Below are 27,460 nucleotides of genomic sequence, written 5' to 3'. Positions count from 1 at the left end.
AAGTAAAAAGTTTTCTCAAAACAATGGTTAAATAAATAAGACATGAAAATAAAACTTAGAAGGAATCGAAAGTTGTTGCATTATCCTTGGGATAGAAACTCGACTACTGAGTACTATTGCCGTGTCAACAATTAGTTTTTGAACACAACACTGAAACTTAAACATCATATTACATAGGGGCTTGGTAGGCTCAAAATTATCCCCCCTAACATTTTATATATAGTAACTTAAAGGCTGTCCTAAAGTTGATCATAATATAGCGTTCGTTAATAATCTGGAGCTATTTAGAACATTTTCTATTAATAACAGTTTATTTTCGATGTGTAATGTGAATCTATAGTATTTTTCAAGTTTACTTGGTTATGATGATTTCAAGTAACTCCACCAATATTAAATCTATAAACTCTAACACTGACACTGGCATGTTTGATATATCAAGCATTGAAGTCAATGTGTATGGGGTTACATCAAGTTGTTCTAATACAAAAACCACCAAAGCAGCAAATAAAATCTACGCGATCTAGTACATTATTCAAAGAAGTATCTAATTTTCATCTATATTCGATCATTTCAAACCTTTAAAATGTGAAGCACTTAGACTACTTATTTAATAAAAAGTAGTAATAACATTGAAGAAGAACAGTGTGGTTAAAAAATATGTTCATACTATTTTGGTTGGCTTACAGCAATCACTAAACTAGAACACTGATAGGTATTTTAGTTAAGAATTATCTTCTAGTTAACACAAATGACACTACATTTTAAATAAGAGAGTTTAGGTTTGTACAACACCATAACCATATTCTCCTTTCATTAACTGTTTCTAACAGACCAAGAAATTTACCATGAAATTTCGTAACAGTTTACAATGAAATTGCGAAAAATTTACAAGAGAAAATGTATCCAGTCTTATATGAATGTAGTGCTTTTCAGTCTAGATTTTTCTCTGTTCTTGGGCGAATAGACCATGTAAATGGTAATATTCTCGTTAGCTGGTTACAACCTGTGATATTTAAAATTACAATTACGTAATGGGTTTAAATTACTTACATGAAAAAAGTTTGGTTGGAGGTTATATTGAAGATATATTCATAATGAATTCATGCTATTCTGCTACAATAATTCTCCTTGCTCTTTTCAAAATAATAAAGGGAACTATGTGTATAGATGGTAATAATCAGTTCGTTTATCGTTAAATAGCGTATTAACAATAAACAGTTTAATTGGTTTATCAAAGTTTTCGGGATGAAATCAACGGAACAATGACAGTATGATTTAGTAGATCCAAATGAAATGATCATTTTGTTTTAAAAAATTGAATTTTTTTAATTTTTACGATGATTACAATTTTATTGAGTAATTTTAAGCTTGCTATGTACTGAATATAACTGATTGATTAAGAGTTATTAATTATGTAATATACCTATTCGGTTACGATTTACAGTTCATAATATGAATCACAATCTGAAGAAACTTCAACTTCAGTATTAGGCTAGAAAGATGATATGCCAAGAAAATTAAATGTTATAACCTATCAATGAAAAAGCGATCTAATGTTCTGATCATGATATGCTTATAAGCTTCATGAAACCTTTAAAGTGATCGAATTATATATAATGTATGCAAATTACGTAGATCTTTACACTATATAATATATCAAACTTCCATCAAATTTTTTTGAATAGTTGGATAAAATAAATTACGATTACGATCAAATCATACAGTAAACGAGCTTTCTTGATTTAATATAATTCATATTCGAAAACTGTAAGACAGGATATCAAGGTATACTAATATTTATTTGTTCCATCGAGAGATCATCAAATAGGTCTAACTATGTACAGATTCATGTACTAAACTTTGGGAATATATTTCAGTGTGTAGAGTCTAGTATTGTCGCTCAACTGATAAACCGAAGTGAAGTTGCATTCAAATCTATGCCTAGGAAATTGCATGTTGTTTTCGACTGATATTTCGTTATTCAACAGGATATTATTAGAAAAGTAATAGGAACTGTAATTATGTATAGGACGAGAAAGTCTTCCAATCACTTTCCTATTTATTACATAAATGTCTATGAAAAATTAACCATCAGCAAACCTGATATTTGGCTTTATTTCAATAGTTGTCAAGCTTATAATGATTCATGGTGAGCATCATTCTCACATAGAATTTCTTGCAGCGCTGTTGCTAAACATAGTATTTTAGAAGTACGAGGGGATATTCAAAAAGTTTGTTGAAGGCTTATAGCATAATGAAAATGAAACAATTCTTAGTACTTCTGCTCTATCGTCAAAACACATGAAATACTCCTAACTTCTCATCAATTCAACCTCCTCATATAGAAATTTCATGCAATTGGTTCCCTTTATGAATTTAAATAGAGCAAGAACAAACATTGATGCTGAATAGTGTGAATTCATATTATTTCGAGGTTTCTCGTCAGCTGCTTACAAACCAAAATTGTGATAGAATTATGACATGGAGATAGTGTGAAACAATTGACATAAATGAGTGTAAATAACGTGATTACAATAATAACTATATATATATATGCTAGAAACAGGTCAGAGGTCAAAAGAGGGGGGTTAGTCCAGGGTGGGTGGTGTAATAATTTAGTGAAGTTCATAAATTGTGTGATAATTGTAGAGATTAATGGAATTAAATAATGATAAGGTAGATTACGTAATAATAATTAAATAGGGTTTGGAAAGTTAAGATGATTTAAGAGGATCAGGTGACGGAAATGTGTGAATAAAATTTATTTTAAGAATTAGGTAATAGGGGGGGAGTACAAATTATCTTAGAATAAGTAAATGAATAAAATAACCAAAACACAAAACAAACAGAAACAAAAAGATTACCAGGGTAGTGGTTTAAAAAAAAAAAAAAAAAAAAAAAAAAAAAAAAAAAAAAAAAAAAAAAAAAATTTTTTTAAAAAAAAAATTAAAAAAAAAAAAAAAAAAAAAAAATAAAAAAAAATTTTAAAAAATTTTAAATATTTTTTAAAAAAATTAAAAAAAAAAAAAAAAAAAAAAAAAAAAAAAAAAAAAAAAAAAAAAAAAAAAAAAAAAAAAAAATAAAAAAAAAATTAAAAAAATATAATAAAATAATAATTTTTTAAAATATAGTTAATGGCCGGTTAAACAAAAAAAAAAAAAATAAAAAAAAAAAAAAAAAAAAAAAAATAAATTAAAAAAAATTAATTATAAAAAAAAAACAAACAGAAACAAAAAAAAAATTTTATTTTTTTTAAAAAAAAAAAATTCCAGGGTAGTGATAAGTTTATTAAAGTCTCTTTTTGGATGCATAAGTCCGGTTTCAGTTTCTTAATTGCAATGGCTTCAGCAAAGCGGAGAGTGGTAGTAGTTCTTTGTCTATTGATAATTTTAAACCCACGCATAATATCGACGGTATGCCCGGTGTCAAGTAGATGCCGAGCTATTGCACTGTTAAAAGCTTTAGTCCCTCGCAGCGTCAAGTTCTTCGGAATATGCTCATATGCTCATATAGTTTCGTAAGTCTCAGAGAAATCGTATTCATAGAATACTACAGAGTTGAGTTAACATGAGAATATATATCAGCTAATTTTTGTTTTCTACACCCTCATATTATTGACGAAATTTATTTGTTAAATCATGTTACTTACGAGTAGTTAAAAATTATCTTAAAAATATGTTCATAATCTCTGTGTTAATTTTGCAAACTAACGAACAATCAATACTACTTGGTTATTGTACATTTAGTCAGTAATAAAATATAAACATGAAATTACCGTCAGTCATGTCAAAGGGTAAGTAGAATATATTCCTAGTAATGGAGGTGCATGTAATGATTAAACCAATTAAGATAATACGTGATATGTGCTACTGAAGTCGACAGATATAAGTAGTTTGTAACATCAATCAAAAGTGGAATGTTTGGAGATAGAAGGTTAAGAAGATCGAAAAGAAAAGAACAAGAACAGAGGCTGATTGATGTGGAAATGAAGGGACAATGAAATTTAAGACAATCGATATACATTTTGCAATTGAAGTAATTACTGTATAGTTCTCAGATTTTACTATAAGATTCTGTATTTTTCCATTCAAAATATATATTTGATTCTCTTCGCTGGTATTATCATTCACTACAAACGTATTTTGAAAATTAATCAACTGACACCAGATTTTTGTATTTAGATTATGACAAAGATAATCGTTATCAATCAAAGGTTGTTTCGATTGATAATAACAGATATCAATTAATAAATTAATGGATTGGTTGACCTTAGACATTAACACCATTGGATGCCGGCACACTGGTCTAGTGGTTAAGTGCCTAGCGCGAGACTGATAGGCACTTGGTTCGAGTCTCGTGGGATAGGAGGTCGTGGATGCGCACTGCTGAGGAGTCCCATACTGGGACGAAACGGCCTTCCAGTACTTCCAGGTTTTCCATGGTGGTCTAGCTTCAATTGACTCATGATTTCAATGAGAAACAAATTTGGTAGTGAATTTTTCTTACTTTATATACGAAAAGAAATGTCACCAATCTAGATTTATCAAATTTAATGTTCTATTAATATTTAATCAGTTTATTTCAACTCTAACTGAACAATTAGTTGTTCATTGGTTACTATTATATCATTAACTTAGTTATTATATAAACATTAAGTTATCTGTTTTAATCTAAAAATGATTTGAGGGTATGTCAATTTTCTCTATACAAGATCAGTCAGCTAATAGAATTATATTTCATTTTCTTTTCTGTTCAATTTTCATTATTGTTAGCAGGTACTACTCATTAGTTTAGTTTGTTATTATATGGTATATTTTTATTTATGTACACACCTTACTATGTTAGATATTTAAAAGATCAGTAAGCATGGAACGCAATTAGTTGAATGAAACTTATTGGGAAAGGTGATATAAGTCACAAAATATTCAGGTAACAATTCATTATCTACTATGAATAAGTAATAAAGTTTGATTTTATATTCATTAAATCTTGACAAACTCATTAACTTCCTAATGGTTCTTATTAAATAGGTTTTTGGTTTAAATCTATACAATAGATAATATAAATGACATTCAAACTCAGATTCGATTGCTTATTATTGGATTGTATGATCATTGATAATGGAGATAATTTCGATGAGTAAGGACATGAAGAAGATAGAAAGTTGGACTTATCATTAGAGCTACTTATTTGATTGGTGTTTTATTTATACTCGTTACTTAGAATTACTTTCATACAATTTCGTTATTTTATAATGTTAGAGGTTGTTTTGTTCTTCTGTGAACTACTCTATAAATAAAGATTGATTGTGGCTAGCAATGGAATACAGAATGTGCGTTTCTTCCAGCTGACGAGTCTCAAATAGGAAGAAACGAGCGTCTAATTTGAATTCCACTGCTAGCCACGATCCATTTTTGCTTAGAATGCTTGTAAAGTAAGGCAATATCAAGACGATACGCACAGTATGCACATATGCCAATAAGAGATTGATCAATTATAGTCCTAAACATCAATGTATAGATTCAAGTAAACAATACCGAATGTAATTATTCTATAGATCATTAGTAATGTTGCGTTTATTATTCATAAGTGAAAAAAATATTCAAAAGCTAAGAGCATAAGGACTAATTTAGCTGATGAGATATTATAATCTTTGTTCGAAAAATTATCATTATTTAATTTAGATAGAGCAATTCTATTGCTAAGGTAATTCTTAGTTTTCTATGAAAAAAATATGTTTATTCATAATGTGTTTCATTACTAAAAAGTTATTTTCAAGTTTTATACTTCAGTGAATTACACTTTGTGAAACCTTTTTTTCTTCAGTATAATCCAAAAAAAAAGTATGGAACATAATAATTTCAGATAACTAGGTCAGTCCTTCCTGAATGAATTGTTTGTAATGAAGAGGCTTTTTGGTGGAGTTTTCTTCTCTGAGCTGTATGGTTTGGTCGTGTTCTATGATGTGTTGGTATTTGCGGACCCTGTAGTGTGCGTCCATTATCATTGGGTATACCATTTTTCTTCCACTTTGCTCAGCTATTTTCCATGCTAATGCGCAGTTGATTGGAGGTCTATATTTTACACATGTTGGTAGAACATGCTGGCAAAGACAATCATGGAGAAAATATAGTTGTTCTCGAGTGGAAGCCTGCCTTTTGGCGAAATTCTCCCATTTTCGAACAACGAGAAGCGTATTACGTTCATATGATTTTGAGATGGTGGAGAGGATTTGTAGCTCAGGTGGATGATTTTGGTAGAGCTCAGAGAACAGAAATCCATCAAAATCATCCACCTGAACTACAAATCTTCTACACCATCTCAATGAAGAGGCTACATATTTAGTCTTGGTTGTTTGTATATTTAAAAAATATCTGTAACGTACCAATTTTTGAATCTAAGTAACTGATACCTTCAAGTTTCTTGGGATTCATTTCTTTATTAACGGAGTAGGTTTTCTAAATTTCTTTTAATCTGAAACTGATGAAAATGATTATCTATTGTGTATCATCAGAATTTATTATTTTGTAGTTCATACTACTAACTGAATATGATGTTATATTAAAGATAGTTAAAACTGTTTCCAAGCTTATTTCTCTCAGTTCCTAATTTTCAATAAACATTGATGCAACAACCTTTAAATTAAAATCAATTAACTAAGACTGAGTTGATTTAAAAGTGAGTAAAGGTTCACGTGAAATATTGATGCATAGTGATCAATGAAAATCAAGTTATCGTATAATCCAATTAACACATTTCAATATAGATCATCTTAATCTTGATGAATATTATTACGTAGGTGTTACTTTGAGCGTATTATGAAGAGGATTATTATTTTGTAAAATCAAATATGAGTAAAAGTGCTTATTAGCACAGATATGATCAACTTTGTTACAAAATCATTTTCATTAACACTGATATGAATCAAATATGCTGATAACGGTAAATCTATAGTAAAACATTCATAGCTCTGTTTCTGTTAGATAATTATCCCATATTTACGTTATTGTTGAAGAATGTTTTAGACCTGTTATTAAACAGACGAGTAAAATGATAACACCGTATACAAGATTATTTGATAATAAAGTAAGAATTTATCTTGTTCCACATCCGTAAGTAAAATAAAAAATCTAATATTTGTGTAGATATTCAGTTAAAAGGAAAAAACATTTCCTATGTTTATCATGTATGGATTAATAACTAAGTTAGACATAAACACTGTTGGATGCCGGCTCAGTGGTCTAATGGTTAAGTGCTTGCGCGCAGGACCAGCAGGTCCCGGGTTCGAATCTCGCGGGGTGCGGGATCGTGGATGCGCACTGCTGAGGAGTCCCATACTAGGACTAAACGGCTGTCCAGTACTTCGATGTTTTACATGGTGGTCTAGCTTCAATTGACTCATGATTTCAATCTGTGAAATTTCTAAAAATCTCTACAAAACTCATTCTGATAATAATCAACTGCTCACTAGTGACTGACTTCAGGAGATACTCTTAGAGTTCTAATGAGAAGTCGATACCTGTGGAGTTCAACCAGGTCTGTTGTGTGATATCAGCTCACTGAAGACAATGGTGTATGGTGGTACAACTTCGTGGATTGGTTGAACTTAGACATTAACACCGTTGGGTGCCGGCTCAGTGGGATAAATTAAGTAAATGAAATGTATATTAGAAATATGTTAACTATATTGACTAGTTGTATCAATGTCAAGAGATTACTTTTTATTATTAGCTATTAATTTGAAATAAAGCAAATAATAGTGAGATTGATTAACACTATTGAAAACTAATCTCTTACAAATAATTAATAACTGACATTATTCATTAGTTCAATGAATAATGCTTATCAAATGGGTATTAATATCGTGCATCTTAAATGGAAACTTTATAAAATATAATTATATTATACTAATGAACAATGTTCCTTCTTAATAGATATTAACTCTATTCTATAATGAATGAGATTACATGTTGAATTCTGAATAAATTGTCAATGTGAGTCACCTTATAAGAGGATGGTACAGTTTATGGATTAATTAAGTTCTTCGATGAAAATACGTTCTATCATCTTAAACATTGTAAACAGAATTTATCTTGTTCCACATCCGTAAATAAAATAAAAAATCTAATATCTGTGTAGATATTCAGTTAACAAAAAAACATTTTCTACGTTTATCATGTATGGATTGGCAACTAAATCTAATGATATGAACTGTTGAATTCTGAAAGATGGATAACAATAATCTGTACTGATATCCTTTTTGAATAACTTAATTACTGACTTACTTACGCCTGTTACTCCCAATGGAGCATAGGCTGCCGACCAGCATTCTCCAACCCACTCTGTCCTGGGCCTTCTTTTCTAGTTCCATCCAATTCTTGTTCATTTTTCTCATGTCTATCTCCATTTCCCGGCGTAATGTGTTCTTTGGTCTTCCTCTTTTCCTTTGACCTTCAGGATTCCATGTGAGGGCTTGTCTTGTAACGCAGTTGGGTGCTTTCTTCAATGTGTGTCCTATCCACTTCCAGCGCTTCTTCCTGATTTCTTCCTCCACTGGGATCTGGTTTGTTCTCTCCCACAGTACGTTGTTGCTAATAGTGTCCGGCCAATGGATCTGAAGTATTTTGCGTAGACAATTGTTAATAAACACCTGTATTTTCTGGATGATGGCTTTCGTAGTTCTCCAGGTTTCTGCCCCATATAGTAGAACTGTCTTGAGATTTGTATTGAAAATCCTGACCTTGGTGTTGGTTGACAGTTGCTTTGATTTCCAGATGTTCTTCAGTTGTAAATATGCTGCTCTTGCTTTGCAGATCCGCGCCTTCAAATTTTTGAATAACTAGATATTTATTTTTTTATTATATTCGAACTCAAGATTAGGGGTTAAGCGTTCACTCGTGAAACTGACAGCTCCTAGGTTTGAACCTCAGGAGGCGGGATCGTGGATATACTCTTCTGAAGAGTCTCATACTAGCCATCCATTGCTTCCAGGCTTCCTATAGTGGTCTAGCTTCAATTATCTTATGAATTCTACTAATAATTTATCATTTTAGTTTATAAAATTCATAAATTGGAAATTCGATTCCATTTACAATTTGGGACACAGTGATTTAGAAGTCAGTAATTAATGTTTGATTTACAGTTAGTTTACAAAATAATAAACAGTTGATAATGCGAATAATAGTATCATTACAATATTATAAACTAATTACAACTTGATAATGTGTACGAATCGATGATAACCTAGTGATTGTTTATAAATTCATTATTATTTTTAATGATCTATCATACAATTTATAACTGTCAAATGTATTTATTAATTAATAAAAACTATTATTGAATTAACTTACTTGTTAAGGCCACCTAATTTGTTCATATAATGTGTTTTTTTTTGTCGTTCAAACTAGGTACAGTTAAAAAATGAAGTAATGGTTTCCATTCAAATAACCTTAATAATTGCCATTGGGTATCACTTTTTTCTCTTTTTGAACATTGTTCATTGAACCTTGTCACAACCTCTCAAATTTCACATTATATTTCGATCATTTAAATGAATAAATAATAGAATTTCAGCATCAAGTTTATTCACATTTCCTAATGTGCATTTTATTTTTTTATTTTTAAAACGATTTAACGTTTTAAGCAAAGATGGTTAGTGGCTAGCAGTAAAATCCAGGATGCGCGTTTCGTCCTATTTAAGACTCGTCAGCTGGATATGCCTGCATCCCAGAGCTGGTGTTCGCTCAGTAGCTAAGTGGAGAAAGCGATGGCGTTTGAAGCAAACGGTACTTGTTTCGAGTCCTGGAGTGAACATCAACTGTGAGATGCAGGTACATCCAGCTAACGAGTCCCAAATAGGACGAAACGAGCGTCTAAACTGAATTCCATTGCTAGCCACGATCCATTTTTGCTTAGAATGCCTGTAAATTAAGACATTATCGAAGCAATACGCACAATATGCACATATGCCAACAAGAGACTGATCAATTGCAGTCCTTAATATCGATGGGAAGATTCAAGTAAAAAAATACCAAGTGAACTCAATTAATGTTTGTTGAAACGAATCATTTGACAAAATATGGTAGAATTAATAAATATTTTAAGTAAAGTTGGATAGTGACATGTAGTATAATCCAGTTAACGTGTTTTTTCTCATTTGGGACTCTTCATCTAGATATACATGTATCTCAGAATTAATAGTTATTTTGAGATTGAAACATTATATCTTTTACTTAAAAGATTGATTGACTGATTCCTGATAGCTACTAGCTCATGAAATGGGTATGAATTTGGTTTTGTTATAATTTGTGGTGCTTTAAAATCTCTCCATTGGTGTTTTAGACTACAGACGATTAATCTCTTATAGAATACTTGCAATTTTATGACAATATCAACTCAATTCTCTTAGGACACACCTACGTCAAAACGGACTGGTCAAGTGCAGCTCATAACATCAACAGATAGATACAATGAATTACAAATCTAATAAAAATAGTCAGTATTAGTAATTAAAAATGGAGAATAAGCTTTATAATACTTATATTATTAGAAATCAAGTGTCTTAATTTACAGAACAATACTGATACTTGGAATAATTATAACATATTTGTCATATTTCCTTCACTACGCTTCCTATTTTGGTAGAGTCACAAATCCAAGGAATAGATTTCATTTGATATGGTTGCAAAGTTAATGTAAGCAAAATAGCTCGTGATAGTATTCTCAGTATTGGAATTGATTGATGATACATTATACAAATACCTGATTTAAACCTTTCGTATGTGGCTTTCTATGCACTTACAGAACAATTATTTTAATTATATGAATGCGAAAGTGAATCCATTCCTAGAGTTGATGATCAGAACGCAGGTCATTCTAAAGCTTGAGTTATATACTTCATGTTAAAGGGTTTATGTAAGATGACACATCGTTAGTGAAACTTGGTAAATACTTCATTTTCATGGATATTTTTAAGTGGAAGCTTCCCGATTAGCATTATATCGTGATTACAAAGGATGCGTGACCCACCACTCATTAGAAAAACGTTTCAGTAAGCTGACAACAGTTGTTAACATGTGAGGTAGTAAATATATTGTCAGCTGGAAAATAAATGGTAAAAACTCTCCAAAAGTTTCATAAACGAACGTCTAGATGATAAGTCCATTCATCAACTACATAGATCATTGAAAATAAGGAAACCTAAGATATGTTTTTGATTAATTGCATGAACCAACTGATGTTAGATCACAACTGAAAACCTGGAAGCACTGGACGGCTGTTTCATCTTATTGTGAGACTCCTCAACACTGAGCATCCACAATCCCGACTGCGGGATTTGAACCCAGGGACTTCAGTCTCACGCGCGAAGGCTTAACATCTACATTACTGAGCCGGGACCCAGTGGTGTTAATGTCTAATCTGAACTAATTGATGAAGTTGCGCGAACATTTTCCATTGTAGTGAGGTAGATACTTTTCTCTACCCGACGCCCTGGGTTCGAACCCCGCAGGCGAAATCGTTGATGCGCACTGCTGACGAGCCTCACAATAGGACGAAACGGCCGTCCAGTGCTTCTATGTTCTTAATGGTGGTCTAAAATCAATCAGTTCATGATCTCAATCGAAAACCTAAGATAGTCATATAGTCCTCAACAGTGCGTATGCATGGGTCTATTGGAGACTGAACTCAGGACCTTTAAATCTCTTTACGAGTGTCTAAGCTTTGGACCAGTGACCTAACATACAATGGTTCACATGCCTTACCTTATCCAATTCGCTATAGCGATTGTGCGACATTCTTTTATTATCGTTGGTAGTTAACCATTTCACTTTTGACGAGATTATACGACTTTTGATAAGTTTGTAACGTAAACCGGATCCTGTATATCTTTGATATTTCACATTATTATTAAATATTAAGTTCAAAGTAACCTAGAACTCATGTCTTCTTGAAAAGTGTACACTTATTTCGATAATAGTGTCTATTAACCAGTATCCACATGACTCAGTGCTGTAAACTAATATTCATTCTGTACTTATTTTTAGAATATATTATTATTGTTAATACGGCAGATCAGTTTAATTATATTCACACCAACACATATGTGTGAGTATTGGCAGCTGTTTTACTAGAAACGCTTGATTAAAAATAAACCTGATTTGTACAGGACACTGTCTCCTGTTAATTATATCAAAATCATTGCATCAGCACAATGCAGTGTAATAAAGTATATCTCTTTACTAGGAGCTATCATATGAGCAGAAATTAAAGTACTGTAATTGAGAAACTTTGTTTTACAAATTTGTTGAAGGAATATTGTAAACAATTACTGATTAATGACAACAGATATGTTTGAGTTTAGTGGTATCCCCTCATTCTAATGGTAGAGACTTTTAGGCAAAAAAAAAAGAATCTTTTTCGATTTGAACGCCAGTAAGTGTAGTGACAACGACGAAGAAACGAAGTGACGAGGTTGAATGGTCTCATACCACACAACTTTTTGTATTGAACAAATAATATATTTATTTGTGAAATTCTTACTAACTTCATCACTGTATGGATTTATATATCCATTTATTAAGATATAAATATAATCAGAGAGAGGTTTAGTGGATATTATAGTGATTTAATAGTTAAATCCATCGGTCATTTGAAGCTAGACCACCTTGGGAAACCTAGAAGCACTGGGAACCTGTTTCGTCTCAGTATGGGACTCTTAGCTTTAACTGACTCACGAATTTGACTATTAAAATATAAATAGAAACTCTTTCAATCTGCCTATAAACCAATTCTTTGAACTCACAACCAATCAATAAAGATATGTGTGACCTTCAACCCAAGGTCACCAAGCACTCATTTAGAAAATAATCACATTTCATTTGTTTGGTACTCAGTCTAATCACATGTATAAATCATACTAAAATAAATGAATTTTGTTTATCATAATTGTGTTTGTTATTATTTTAACGGGTATGATAGTTTATTGTTACTATTCTGATTAAATGTTTATTGTACTGGTGATTTCGATGTAACACAAAGTTAGTAGCGACTGGAAGTTTGCACATATTTCAAATCAATTAATTGTTAACACTAGTAATCAATCAAATTAGATACAATCTACACACACACACAATATATATATATATATATATATATATATATATATATATATATACGTACACATACGAAATAGTACATTGGCATACGTTACTAGACCAACGAACTTTTATAGTTATTCAGCTAGCACCATTATTGTTTTTAGAGTTTATGATCAAAATTGTTATATAAATACACAGTTTTTATTTTCAAAACATTGAAATCATTCATTAGCATATTGATATATATCTCTCTATATATATATGAGACATTCTATATAATAATTAAAGTTTTAACTTATCCAGTTCATTTATTCAATTGTTTAGACAAATTGATGAAGTGCATTTAAATAGACTCATTATTTGAATATAAAACTGATCATTTACAAAATGTTCAGAGGTTTTCTTTAATGAAGAAAATAAAAATAAACAAACAAACAGACAGAATACACTTTTATCTACACTTAGATACACATAGATTTTATCTCTGTATTATGCAATGATGAAATTAATTGACAATCATTGACAATGAATCCAAGCTATTTTTTAATTATATTACTTTATAAATTCTTTTATATTGGAATTTTATCTAGTCAAATTCATTCAGACAATCAGGTAAGTTTATGTTTATAAACATGATGATAAAATGTTAAATGATGAAAATATACTTTGATTTTTATTGATTCATAATTGACATCTCACATCAGAAATGATTAACGAAAGTTGAGAATTATCAGATGAATGTACTTACTTACTTACTTACTTACTTAATTACTTACGCATGTTACTCCTCGTGAAGGAGTATAGGTCGCTCACCAGCATTCTCCATCCAGCCCTGTCGTGGGCAATACTTTCCAGCTCTTTCCAGTTGTTATTCATCCTTTTCATATCTGCTCCTATTTCCCGACATAATGTGTTCTTTGGCCTTCCACTTTTCCGCTTCCCTCCAGGATTCCAAGTACTTGGATCTTATGAATTATTTTTCCTAGTGTAAATAACATATCTAGTTGACTCGATTCAAATAAGACAATAATGTAAATCATGGATACTAATACTAATCATTATCAAAGATGGATAACCAGAATGTTTACTAGAGTATCTGCTTGGATAACAACTATATTAAGTTTGATTAACTAAATTTTAGAACTAGAAAACGAAAAGAGTGTTAAGACTACAAGTTGGGACAATTTGTAATGTGGCTTGACTTCAATATAATTCCTTAGGCTTTGTTTATCAATCATCCTGATAACCGTTATAAAATAAATCCCAACGGTTTAGAAATTCAGAAGGCAACAGGAAGTATTGACTACAGTTTGTTTCTCGATAGCACAGATAACAAATTTACAAGAATATCAAGCGAATTCGAGCAGAAAACCTAATGTGCGCAAGCAAGCGAATACAAAAACGAATTCAGAGTTTAATCAAATTGAATTAAATCGAAGCTATTAATATTATTCAAGCACATATATATGAGAAAGCGAATGATTCATCGATAGATATTTGAGCAACTAACATTTAAGCTAGAGAGAGATACGTGAATAGTCTGTTACATATGATCAAGTATACATGTTCATATAGTCATGATAGCAATAATAATAGTAGAAAGAAACAGATAATTTGTAAGTGTTTGAATAACATTGTCTGCTAAATAACTTAATTAAAGGGCTTGACAAAATTAACCGTAAACAAGCTTAGTTGTAAAGATGGTAACTATAAAAAATTTCCACATTTATATTCAATTCATTAAATGTCTTCTTTATGAAGTGAAATGGAGAGATAAATAAAAGTTGTTGAATAATTGTGTCCACTAACTTATGATCAAATCATTAAACTTGATGAGTCTCTGTTTGCACTAAAACCGTTTTATTTAGAAGATGAGTGACTTCACCATATAAGTAAGAATATAGTAACGAATTAAATTGAATTCTTTATCTAATGAACTTAACAAGTTTTGTTAATTTTAAATCATGTAGTACTTTAAAAATTATGTAATAATCAACATTGAAATTACCATAAAAGTCTAAATTTTAAGGTTACCGCTATGAATGAGTGGCGAAACTATAATTTATGGACGATATTAGATAATGGATAATGAATTTCAGCGTGAAATTCTTAATCCATCTGGCTAAATAAAGTTTTGGCATTATAGCTAATGTCAGTTCGTGATGGAAACTCTAAATCTAATTTTTAACCCTAACTATCAATTGTAAATCATAATTCTAACTGGTTTATAACCTTCATGTAGTCCTAATCAGTAAGTGAACATTGTCAAAGTCACTTCAGTGTCGCCTAAATATCGTCCATAAATTATAGTCTCACTGAATTAATTTCCATAGTAGTAATCAATGAATAAAGCTAACTAAAACCATAATGTAAACATATCAGATGTTTGTAAAATGTGTTTTTTTTTTAAAATGAATAATATTTTATTCATATCAGAAGGGATTTTGTAGATATTATAGTAAGTTCAATGGTTGAGATCATGAGAGCACTGTTGAGGAGTCCCACAACAGAACGAAACGGCCGTCCACTGCTTCCAAGTTCTTCATAGTGGTCTAGTTTCAATTTACTTATGATCTCAACCATTGAAATTTTATATTTTCTTCTTGAATATATTCGGCGTATTCAAAATTTCATATATTTTATATCCTTGAAAAAACTTGGACCAGATAGCCAGGCAGAACGTTGGATTTACTTCAAATTCTTTCGCTGAGATTTTATAAACACATTCTTCTTCATTAATGTCTTACATTAACTTGGAGATCAAATACTGTGAAATTATTCGATCAAATTTAAACAAAAGTTCTCATTAAATGATAATGGTTTAAAACTATTTTGAACATTTTAAATGTTTTTATTAAGTTCCATTAATTTATCATTAATGTTTGTTATATTCAGAGTTACTTTTGTATGAGAATAAACCCATTTAAACTTTTTCATTTCCATAATAAATTATCTATCTATAAAATAATCTAATAAAAGAAAGTTTTCGGTGAGACGATAATTTATGAATGAGCCAATCATATCTAAGATAGACGACCTTAGATTTTGGCGCGAAATTCATTCATTCCTAACCTTAATAGTCAATTGTAAATTTTAATTTTAATCCTTAACAACGTATAATATAACCCACATTTAACTTTGATAAGTAGGTGAACATTCTATGATCATTCTAGCATTATTCAAAGGTCATTCATAGATCCTAATCTTAATCAAACTTCAATTCACAAATTATAGTTTATTTATGAATAACCATGGTTTATCTTTATTCACAATCACTTTATAAATGTTTTTTAAGCAGTCAGAATATCTTTACCTCAAAAGTTTTATTTCATTAATTTCTTTAATTCATTATCTAGATATACACTAGAAATAGTTTAACTTGTTGTCCATTGTTTTATTTGACATAACATTTATATACATCTTTGAATAAGCAACAAATTATTTTCAGAAGATTATTTACAAGAGATACTCCTGGAGTTCTAGTGAGAAGCCGTTACCTGTGGAGTTCAACCAGGTCTGTTGTGTGATATCAGCTCACTGAAGAAAATGGTATACGGTAGCGCAACTTCGTGGATTGGTTGAAGTTAAACATTAACACAGTTGGATGCCAGCCGGCTCAGTGGTCTAGTTGGTTAAGCGCCTGGTGCGAGACTGACAGGTCTTGGGTTCGAATCTCGCGGGGTGCGGGATCGTGGATGCGCACTGCTGAGGATTCCCGTACTAGGACGAAACGGCCGTCCAGTGCTTCTAGGTTTTCCATGGTGGTCTAGCTTCAATTGACTCATGATTTCAGTCTGTGAAACAAATTATTTGCATATCCCTGGATTGTTTCCTTTCGTTTATTACGTAACGTGATGAATTTGTTTTATCAATGAAACAAATTAATTCGTTCTGAAAATGCAAAGATTTATGAAACCTTATTAAGTTTAAAACGAAATTTTGTTAAAATAAAAATACGACTTTTATGTTCTTTTTTTTGTTTGTTTTTTGTGCTTAATTATAATACGTTAGCATGTATGTAAACGTTTTATTTTTCAATAACATGTCAATGCATAAAATAATTTATAAATTTATATTCACTAAATGTTTTGCGATAAAGCACCAAATATGTATATGCTATACTTTGTTATTCGATTTATGTTAGGGTCTGAAATATTTCATAGGTGCCAAAACTGTAGTAAGTGGTTTTCTTAGTGGACCACAACCCGAGGTTTAACCCACAAGGCAGTGGATCAATGTTAGGAGATTCAATCCCATGGTTGTCTGTGACCAACAATAAATTCATACGTTATTCGTTCCCTTAGGATCATGGAGTCCATAAGAACCACTGATTTGGAACCAGGGTTTTCCAATTCCCCTAGGTGTACTCTCTATCTCCACCAACCCTGCTACGCGAAGGAAGTGAGTAGCACTTCTCTGACAGAGGGTGTATAAACGTGGCCATGTGAGAGCATTTCTAGAGGCAGAGGTGACTCTCCCCATCCTCAATCGTACCAAGGCATTTGGGAGCATTAGACCATGGAGATTTATTTTCGGTGTAAATCATAATCACCGGACACAAAATGATGCTACTTAAGCATTTAGTTTTCATGTAATACATGAGGATAATGTTGTGGAGCAGGCAGTTATCGGGGTTTTGTTCGATAACGTGAAAATGTTAGTGGATACATAGTTACTTAAGTTAGAGTTACACAATAAAATGAAGCATGTAACATATAATTAGAAGATATATGATAAATATTTGACAAATCAATAAATATAAAAGCAGGGAGATCTTATTTAAGCATTTTGAACGCCAAAAAACCCAGGAAACGGTAAACTAAAATATGTGAATACTCAATAATCTGACATCTAGTGTGCACGTTTAATTGCTTTTCTTAAGTGGTTGTATTTTTAGGAAATTTTCCTGATGTATTGAAAAATACACTAGTACCATTAAGAGACGGAAAAACTCTAAAACACCACTTTTAACCCACCTTGAACAGTTAGAACATATTATATTGTGCAATTATACTTACAATTATGAGTTGTTCTCCAAATATTTGATTGATTTCCATGTAACATCTATCTAAGCCACTTTTGTACGGATAATTTATAAACATGAAAGCTCACTTTTGTGATGTATAATGCTCCTATGAAATCCAAAAACATCCCTAATCATGATCTATAATTAGATCAAGATCTACTGTTTTCTAATTTATTTATAAATAGCAATGCCAATCAATTTCTCGACCTTAAGGCAGCATTTGACTCTGTTGATCGTGAGGTTCTGTGGCAGAGTTTGTCACTGAAAGGAGTACCAAAGAAGTACATTAACTTTGTAAAGGCACTCTACTCGAACATAACTGGTCGATTGAGAGCTTATGGCGAACTGTCATCAGAATTGATTACCTCAAGTGGTGTTCGTCAGGGCTGTTCACTCTCTCCATTCTTGTTTAACTCTGTCGATGTATAGAAAGAATACATGGTCTGAGAAGGTATAGACTATAACTTAATCTGTAAAAAATATTAGAATCATTTGATGACAATGAGTCTTGCTTTTCTAGTTGTTTTTATATATCAGAATTATTTTTTTAATTTTCTTTGCATCTGTCAAGTAACGTTTCACTTTGCAAAGTATATACTGTTATATCCTAGTGAAGACTGCATTACGAGTAACGTCTGAGACCTATTACTGAACTAATATTACTTATATATTCTCATGGTATGAATATTCAGTAACTAGATCATGTATATCTATGTTCCCTTCGTTATAAGCTTTATTTTGACCTATAGATTATTATTGTACTATTTACTGTTCTTAAGCTATGTTCAGTTTATTGACTACTGCCTCCCACGTTCACAGCCACTTTTTGGCTTTATTGTGTACAGATGTTATTTCCTATTTTATGGTGCGTTGCGGTCTGTTTGTTTGATATATAAACCCAGTATATTTGAAATAAATGATTCGATTGGATACGCATAGTGGAAGCTGGTATTGGTGTTCTGGACTCAAGTGGACGGTCTAGGTGAACATAGGACCAGTAAGGACGCCAAGCTGCTCATCCCGGTGGAACGACATTGGTTTTGCACAGTGCTAGGATTGTATAAGTCGTATTTTGATTGGTGGATAAATCACGTGATAAAAAGCCGGACATAAAGTCACAACATATACCTTTTGTCTTGGTTTTAAATAAGAATGTATATGTTTTTTAGAAAGTTGTTCAGCAGATAAAATGTATTATAGATGTTTGCATGAAGTCAGCAGTTAATATGGACTTTATTGTTAAATTGTGTAATTCTAAACTATTGTAACGTTTAATTCGTGTTTACACTTTCGTTAAAAGAGAGAATAGCTCATACAATGTTAATTTTCTGTAAGTGGAGTATAATATAATCAAATGTCTTCGGTCAATGGTTTTCAACTGAACACAGCAGTATAAGATAGCTTTTATGATATGGAGGCTGAAGCGAGATAGATACATAAATGAAAGCAAAGCTCCAATTAGAGAACATCACGTTACGGCCTCAATAATTTATCCAACGAGCTAGAAACTCAACAACAAACTAGCGATGAAAAGACCCGTCTGTAAATCTATTTTAAACTAGTTCAAATTTTCATTTATCCCACAAATGACAGCTGTGAAAACGTTCAATGACTGATTTAGATCTAACAACTGGACACATAAGTAATAAGCTTTCAAATCCAATAATCTTTGTTAAACTAACTAGGAACTCGAGATAAAATTAGAATACACAGTTGTATGTAAGATTATGTATAAATAACCTACTGATTTAAGGCATTTTAAATTACAACAGCTTTATCTACTAGATCTGTCATTTGTAAATTTTACTCGAGAGAGAATTAGTTAATAAGTCAAAACAATTCACTATTGATCATTTAGTACGTGTCAAACTTTCATCCCATTATGTGCAATATAAATAACTGCTATAACTGTGTACCCTGTTAATGTATAACGTAAAGATACCGCCAATTAGAGAGCAATGAGTTATCGATCGAACCATTGACGCATAAAACCCATGCGAACAGTCTAGAGTACTTATCGGTCCTGCTTCTTACCTAGCCCAGCCAGTTAAGTCCAGAACACAAATCTCAGCCTCTGCGCTATGAATCATTGATTTCAAACATACTAGGTTTATATACCAATCAAACAGACTACATCATACCACTAAACAGGAAACAACATTTGTACAAGAATTAACCAAATGTGGCTGTGAATGTGGGAGGTAGTGATTAATAAACAGTGCATTATTCAAGAATGGTAAATCATATAATAATAGTTCATAGGTCAAAATAAAGCTTATAATAAGAGGAACACGAATATGAATAGTTTAGTTATTTAACAATTATACGATAAAAAAAATACGCATAGTATTGGTTCATAAATGGATCGCAAAAGCTACCATTCATTATGATTATCGGTACATAACAATAACTTCTGTTATAATTTGACGACATAAAGCTTTCACACTATTTATTATTACTGCTAATTTCATTCATTATTTAATAGGCTTCATACGTTACCTTTTTATGTGTATCAATATGAATAAAATATTATAGACAAGTATTTAATTTGATTATGACCTCGTTTACTTCATAAATATAAACTCACTTTATTTGACAATCTGTCTATTTGATGATGTAAATGTTTATGAATCCCTATTTTAATAACTAAAGCAATTCATTGTTAGTATTCATGGTAGATACTAAATAAGTAGGAAGTGACTTTTAGTTTTTTTATAACTATGGATAAAGCTACTTGTGTTAAGTATGTTTTTCATTTAATTTCCTCAATTCATTCACTTAAATATTCATCATTTCCTTCATTATTTTGTTAACTTAAAACAAACTTTAAATTTCCAATGAATGAATTATTGAACAAGTGAAAATGCATTCATTTGATGTAAAGTAAAGAAGAAAGCACACACAAACACTCCACTTAATCAAATGTAAATGTAAATTGATGATAATTTGTTTTAACCCTATAAATTTGTTTTCGAATCTTTATGGTTAGCTTGAATTTGATTGTTTTGGTTCAGTCAATTACGTAATTTTATTAGTTTTCTTTAAAGAGTAACATAAAATATAGATTCATCCATTCTACTTGAATATGAAATGTTTGTCAACATAGAATGAAGCTCCTTTGATTATTGTAAACATCTCGTAATGAGATTCATGTTATGTTAGAGAAATAAAATAACAGTGAGATTATAATTTATGGACAACCTTTGAGTAACACTCGACTAACCTTTACAGTGTTCACCTGATAACTAGGACCAAATGAGAGTCATAAATTAATGTGAGGAATTCGAATTATGATTTACAGTGGATGGTTAATGTTAGGAATTAGATTTAGGATTTTTATCAGCTATAACATCAAGACTCTATTTACCCAAATGGTTGAGTGAATTTCACGTCGACATTCGAGACATGTTATCTTATATGTGATTGGTTAGTCCATAAATTATAGTCTCGCCCAATGGTTACTTAGATATTAACAAACGAACTATCATTGCCTGACTTATTTAACCAGAATTCTACATTTAAATGTAGAATCTAATTAAGTGAGTTAAAAAATAAATTAAAATTTTGTTCAATTAAATATTGGCATAAAAAAATAATTTTTCAGAAGCATTAGTTGAATGACGCATATTTTCAGAAGGGGTTTTGTGAAGATATTAAAAAATTCACTGATTGGAATCATGAGTTAATTGAAGCTAGACCACAATGGAAAACCTAGAAGCACTGGACGGCCGTTTCGTCCTAGTACGGGAATCCTCAGCAGTGCGCATCCACGATCCCGCACCCCGCGAGATTCGAACCCAAGACCTGTCAGTCTCGCACCAGGCGCTTAACCAACTAGACCACTGAGCCGGCTAGCATCCAACAGTGTTAATGTCTAACTTCAACCAATCCACGAAGTTGCGCTACCGTATACCATTTTCTTCAGTGAGCTGATATCACACAACAGACCTGGTTGAACTCCACAGGTAACGGCTTCTCACTAGAATCCCATTAGTATCTCTTGAAGTCAGGTCCTGGGTTCGGATCTCGCGATGTGCGGGATCGTGGGTGCGCACTGCTGAGGAGTCTCACACTAAGACGAAACGGCCGTCTAGTGCTTCCAGGTTTTCCATGGTGGTCTAGCTTCAATTGACTTTGGCTTTGTTACGAATGAGAAAAAAGATTCAATATGAGACAGTTAATCTTTATATATTATTGTGTTAGAATTTTTCTTAAAATTATCTGAAACTGACTATGGATTAATTAGATTGTATTCCTTTAATTATCTATTTATGAAGTTCAGTTTTATCATGAGTTGATATCTTTTTGAGAATTGTTAGGCGGGAAGAATCCTTATCACTGCTTACTCATAACCTTTTATGTAATCCAACAATATACATTTAAGTCTCCCGGTCAACATGATATCTTACAGCCACTGATTTGGGAATAAATGAAAAACGTTTTTTACTCAAGTCAGCTTGCTATAGAAATGAATCACCATGTAGTATCATCATTAACAAATAGTTTCATTTTTGACTTTAATAATTAACTCCATGTTTTCGCACTAAAAGCCACATACGAGTGACAGCAGAATTGTAACATAATCAAGTGATTTGTAGAGGTATTTCTATATTATGGGAGATATGTCATTATTTGACTGATGTTCGAGCTTTACATCACTGATTTCTAGTTCAGTTATAAAATTTTTAACTGTGACATACAAAAGTCATGGATGTTACCTTATCTAGAGTTTTGTTTTTGGACTACCGGGGAGTATTGTGACAAAAAATACAGTTATGAAGTTCTATTTTGTTTTATATCACTAATATGATTAAAACATAACATGTACATAAAGGTAAATAAACCAATCTAGCTAAAGACGTTTATCATTGCTTTTTTATAATATATTTCTGCTTGAACATCTCGTTACCGTCCAAATCTCTAGTCTTTTTAATATACATTTATTATTTATTCACTTATTTAAAAGCATAAAGATAGGTGCAAGAAAGCACCAAGTAGATATGCGCCACATAAGTCATTCGATTTGTGTGAGGGCTAGGATACTGCCCAGGTGCCCAAACAGAAGCAGGTGGTTTTCTTAGGGGGCCACACTCGTAGCCTTCGACCTAAAGGTTTGAGCCATAAGGCAATGGAGCAACATCAGGAGATGCAGTCCAATGGTAGCCGCTGAGCAACGATTGGTTGATACGCTATTTGTTCCTTCAGGACCCTGGAGCCTCATTGGTTTGGAATCAGGGTTTCCCAACTCCCACAGGTAGATCTTCCATATCCACCAATCCTGTTAAAGCGCCGGACATTCGCTTTTCGTCCTCTCAGTTTCGTAATCAACACCATTGCCGCGAGAAAGCACTGAGTAGAACTTCCCTGGCAGTGAGTGTATGTACGCGGCTAAATGAAAGAGAGAGAGCTGACTATCCTCACTTTCGTTCGTACCAGGGCATTTGAGGGCTTCTATATTCATATCTTTTAATGTGACAATAATTCAAAGAAAATAAAACAGCGATTCAATATATTTGTGCACATTACTGCAGAAAATGATTTAATTTGTCATAAATATATTAATATCTATTTTTTTCAGTAGTTTTGAGTAGTTTATCTCTTAAAACTAACATAAATCAAATTGTTTCAGAAAAAAATTGTTTGATCTAATTTGTAAAATACTTAAGAATATTCAGTTTGTTTTGAGCAGTTATTAGATAAATCTTTTCTTTATTTGAGAATATGATAGTAATTTGCATTCTAGACGATTAGATTGAATGATCAATAGCATTTTCTTATATCTATATAATTATGCAGCTTATGAGTTATTAAAGCTTATGGAATGAATTCAATAGTCTATCTTGTCTTGTTTTCGATCATAATCTTGTTATGATGAAGAATGTCAGTTTGTGAATATGAGAAGTCATTCGATTAAGAACTAACTTGTTAGAAAGCATCTTTTTGTAGTATAATTTTCCATACTGAATATACTTTTCGATCATAGCATGTTAATAGAGATGAAATGTGATTGTTTCAAATGGTGAGATATGTGTTTGAGGTTATACAAAAAAATGGTTTCTTTCAAAGAATTCAGAGGAAATACAAAAAATAATATGTGATATATATGTATATAGTGTCATCTGATGATGACTTTGTTACGCACGATAACTTTTCTTAGGCTCAAATAGGAACATGAAAAAGCAATGTCAGTGAAACAATAATCATCAAAATTATGTTACTGATTGATTCAGTTATATATGATAATTGATTACGCTATACGGTATGAATTAAACAGATTAGTCTATAGACAATTGATTTAATAAACATAGTGACGTAGTGGTAATTCTAAGTAGATTTACGTTGACAGTAGTGAACTGGTGTCAAGAAGACAAATGGTAAAATGTGAAATATAGTCTGAAAGTAATATGTGAACAGTTGCATTTTAGTACTTTCATACTATTTACAACATGAACATGTTATACATTTACTTGGTATTGTTTATTTGAATCTACCCATTGATGTGTAGGATTGAAATTGATCAGTCTCTTATTGGTATATATGCTTACTGTGAGTATCGCCACGATATTGCCTTAATTCACAAACATTTTAAGCAAAGATGGATCGTGGCTAGTAGTGGAATCCAGTTTCGGCCTTTAAAGACTCTTCATCTGAATGTACTTGCATCTCAGAGTTGATGTTCACTCAAGGACTCGAATCCACTACTGTCCACATCAAACACCATCGAGTTATTCACTTAGCTACTAAGTTCTGATAACCACTTGCTTGTACAATGGGGTGAATTTAAATTTATTTGGTATTGTTTGCTTGAATCTTCCTATCTTTGCTTATGAAGCTTGTGAATTAAGGGAATATCGAGGCAACACGCACAGTATGTACATATGTCAATAAAAGACTAATCACTTGCAGTTTTAAACCTTAATAGGAAGATTCAAGTAAATAATACCAGGTGAATTTAAATTATATATTCGTTGAAATGAAAAAGAAATCTATCTATTGCGTTTATATGCTTTAAAATTAATGGGTCTTTTATAACAATAATTAATTTAGACTGTACGGTGTTTTCAGAAAATCAAATACTTATTTACAAAATCATAATAATTTTATTTGGATGTGTGATGTAGCATGGCACTGACAGAGAAGTTTTATATTTTATCGTATCCTATATGTCCCATATGTCTTGAAGAATAGTGTGAAGAATTTCGAATCTAAAGACTCATATTCATATATTTGTTGAAGTTAGGTGCATGTATAACCTTTTTATATGTGACAATCTGTAAGACAGTTTCTTTCGAATTATGAATACAGTGGTCTTGAGGGCTGTTAGAGGTATGAGGGCGATAATCACTTCCCGGTCGCCCACTTCCTGGAAAGGCTCTTCTGGAGGTACCTGAAAAGGAAATCGGATTGAAGGTGGTCTTAGTGACCTGAGAGCGTGACCGCATGCCAAAGGGAAAACTGCTTGAGGTCGGTCAGACACGACTTTTTCGTGAGTAATTTTAGTGTTAGCTCCGTAATTATTGGGACCTTACCGCCTGAGACGGATATCCGTGGGATAAGGCGAGGTGTACATTTTTAGGGTCGACCTATTCTAACCCCACCCCTCCTTGTGGGAAGGCAGCATCGCTGTCATGCTGGTTGTCTGAAGGAAGCATCTTACTGCAGTCACACCTCTGCACAGTCAGCAGTACGACTTCGCTTTCGGACCTTGGATTTGCTGCTTTTAATCTTACCGTTCTTCCACCGACCTGTCTGGCATGGTAGGTACTTGAGGAACGATTGTTTTATCACGATAGGTAAGCCTGACCACCACGTTAAGGTAGCAACATCGGTCGGGTCTTTTTTAATTAAATATCCAAATAACAAATAAATGCTTGAAAATCCAGAGCTATAATTCGAAACAAGAAACTGAGAACTGGTTCAAGTTTTCTAAATGGTTTTCTGACTTTATCTAATGTCTAGCTAATATCTATTGGTGTTTGGAGGTAGAATTTCGTGCATGATCTCACGGTGATAACTATGCCTCTAAAAGTCACCAGTAAAAAATTCCAATCATTAAGATTTCTAGCAGCTGAACAATAATTAATTTTTATGTTATATTAGCTAAACGTCTTTGAAGTTTGAGACGAAAAATGAAGTCAATGGAGATATAACTATTGAGTGATATCAATGTACTAGTTTTCCCTGATAACCATTATTATAATCTAAATTTAATGTCATTGGGACTTGAATTAAATAAATCATGTAACAGTAATGAGAAATACTTAAAACGTAATCTATTTTTAATGTTCATTTTTCTTATTCTATTAGCCATACGGTGGAGCTCAATTAAAAATTGAATGGGATTATAACAATCCAGCATCGTTATTGGAGAATGGACAAATTTGTGATCGTGTTGGCGGAAAAGAATGTGATGTTTATTTCACATTATGTCTAAAAAATGCAGCCTCAGTTACAGATGAGTAAGTTAATCAACTTAAAATTTGTAATAGTTATAGAATATATTAGTGTACGACTTAAGAATCAAGTTATAGTTTTTTGAATACAAAATATCCTATTCGTTACATTGAAGATTGATAAAAATTATTTGAATAGTTCTTTTGGTAGCATTCAAGTTCACAATTGTCATACATAGAATGAATTAGCTCGGAAATGTAAACATTTCTAATCAAGCAAACTTGGTTAGTTGCTATACGATATAGTCTGCTGATGAGTTTGAAGAATTTAAAGTTATTTTATATAGTTCTTACTGTTCACTTACCTCGAAAAAGTAAAAATAAGAAATGCAGTCAAATAGAATGAATGAATGAAGCATTCCTTCATGTGATTGTAATCTAAAACGCATAAATATATGCGTAGGAAAATATATGCAAATACCTACATCAATGTGATCTTCAGTTTTAACTGATGAATCTCTTTCAATGTGATAAAGTTAATTTTTTTATCTTATTACTTTTTTCCCATAAATATTTTGCCATCGCTTCAAGTTGTTAACAAGTAAGGCAATTCTTAAAAGGAGTGAATTCATAGTACATAGATAAAATGATTGTTTTCATCTACGTGTAATGGATATTAACCATAATATTCAACATCAAGATCAAGTTTTTGTTAGATTTCTGTTCGTACAATATCGTATCTAACGAATTGAATTTCAAACATTTCCATTCACCTTAAAAGGGTGAATTATTGAATACGGTGACATAATGACCCAAACTTAAATAGTGGTAAATAATTCAATTTATTTTGTAAATTCAGCAAACTTAATTTATAGCATAAAGTTGTGGAGATTGTCGAATTTCATCGAAATCATGAATCGATCAATGTTACCCAGCCATTGAAA

General features: G+C 31.7%; 1 protein-coding gene across 1 annotated transcript in view; it reads left to right on the top strand.

The window, feature by feature from the left end:
* Window positions 1-13,247: 13,247 nt before the first annotated feature.
* Window positions 13,248-27,460, top strand: part of MS3_00006175 (uncharacterized protein) — a gene marked incomplete at its 3' end in the record, with an annotated part of 43,240 nt that continues 29,027 nt past the window's right edge. Inside the window, exons 1-2 of the mRNA XM_012939574.3 lie at window positions 13,248-13,709; window positions 26,431-26,582. Of these exons, the coding sequence (XP_012795028.1) occupies window positions 13,623-13,709; window positions 26,431-26,582 (239 nt within the window). The 5' untranslated portion in view covers window positions 13,248-13,622. The remainder of the gene's footprint in view (window positions 13,710-26,430; window positions 26,583-27,460) is intronic.

The sequence above is a fragment of the Schistosoma haematobium genome, chromosome 2 (assembly GCF_000699445.3).
Source record: "Schistosoma haematobium chromosome 2, whole genome shotgun sequence".
Lineage (NCBI taxonomy): Eukaryota > Metazoa > Platyhelminthes > Trematoda > Strigeidida > Schistosomatidae > Schistosoma > Schistosoma haematobium.
The sequence above is the reverse complement of the archived record's forward strand: the minus strand, read 5'-3'. Positions and strand labels throughout refer to the sequence as shown.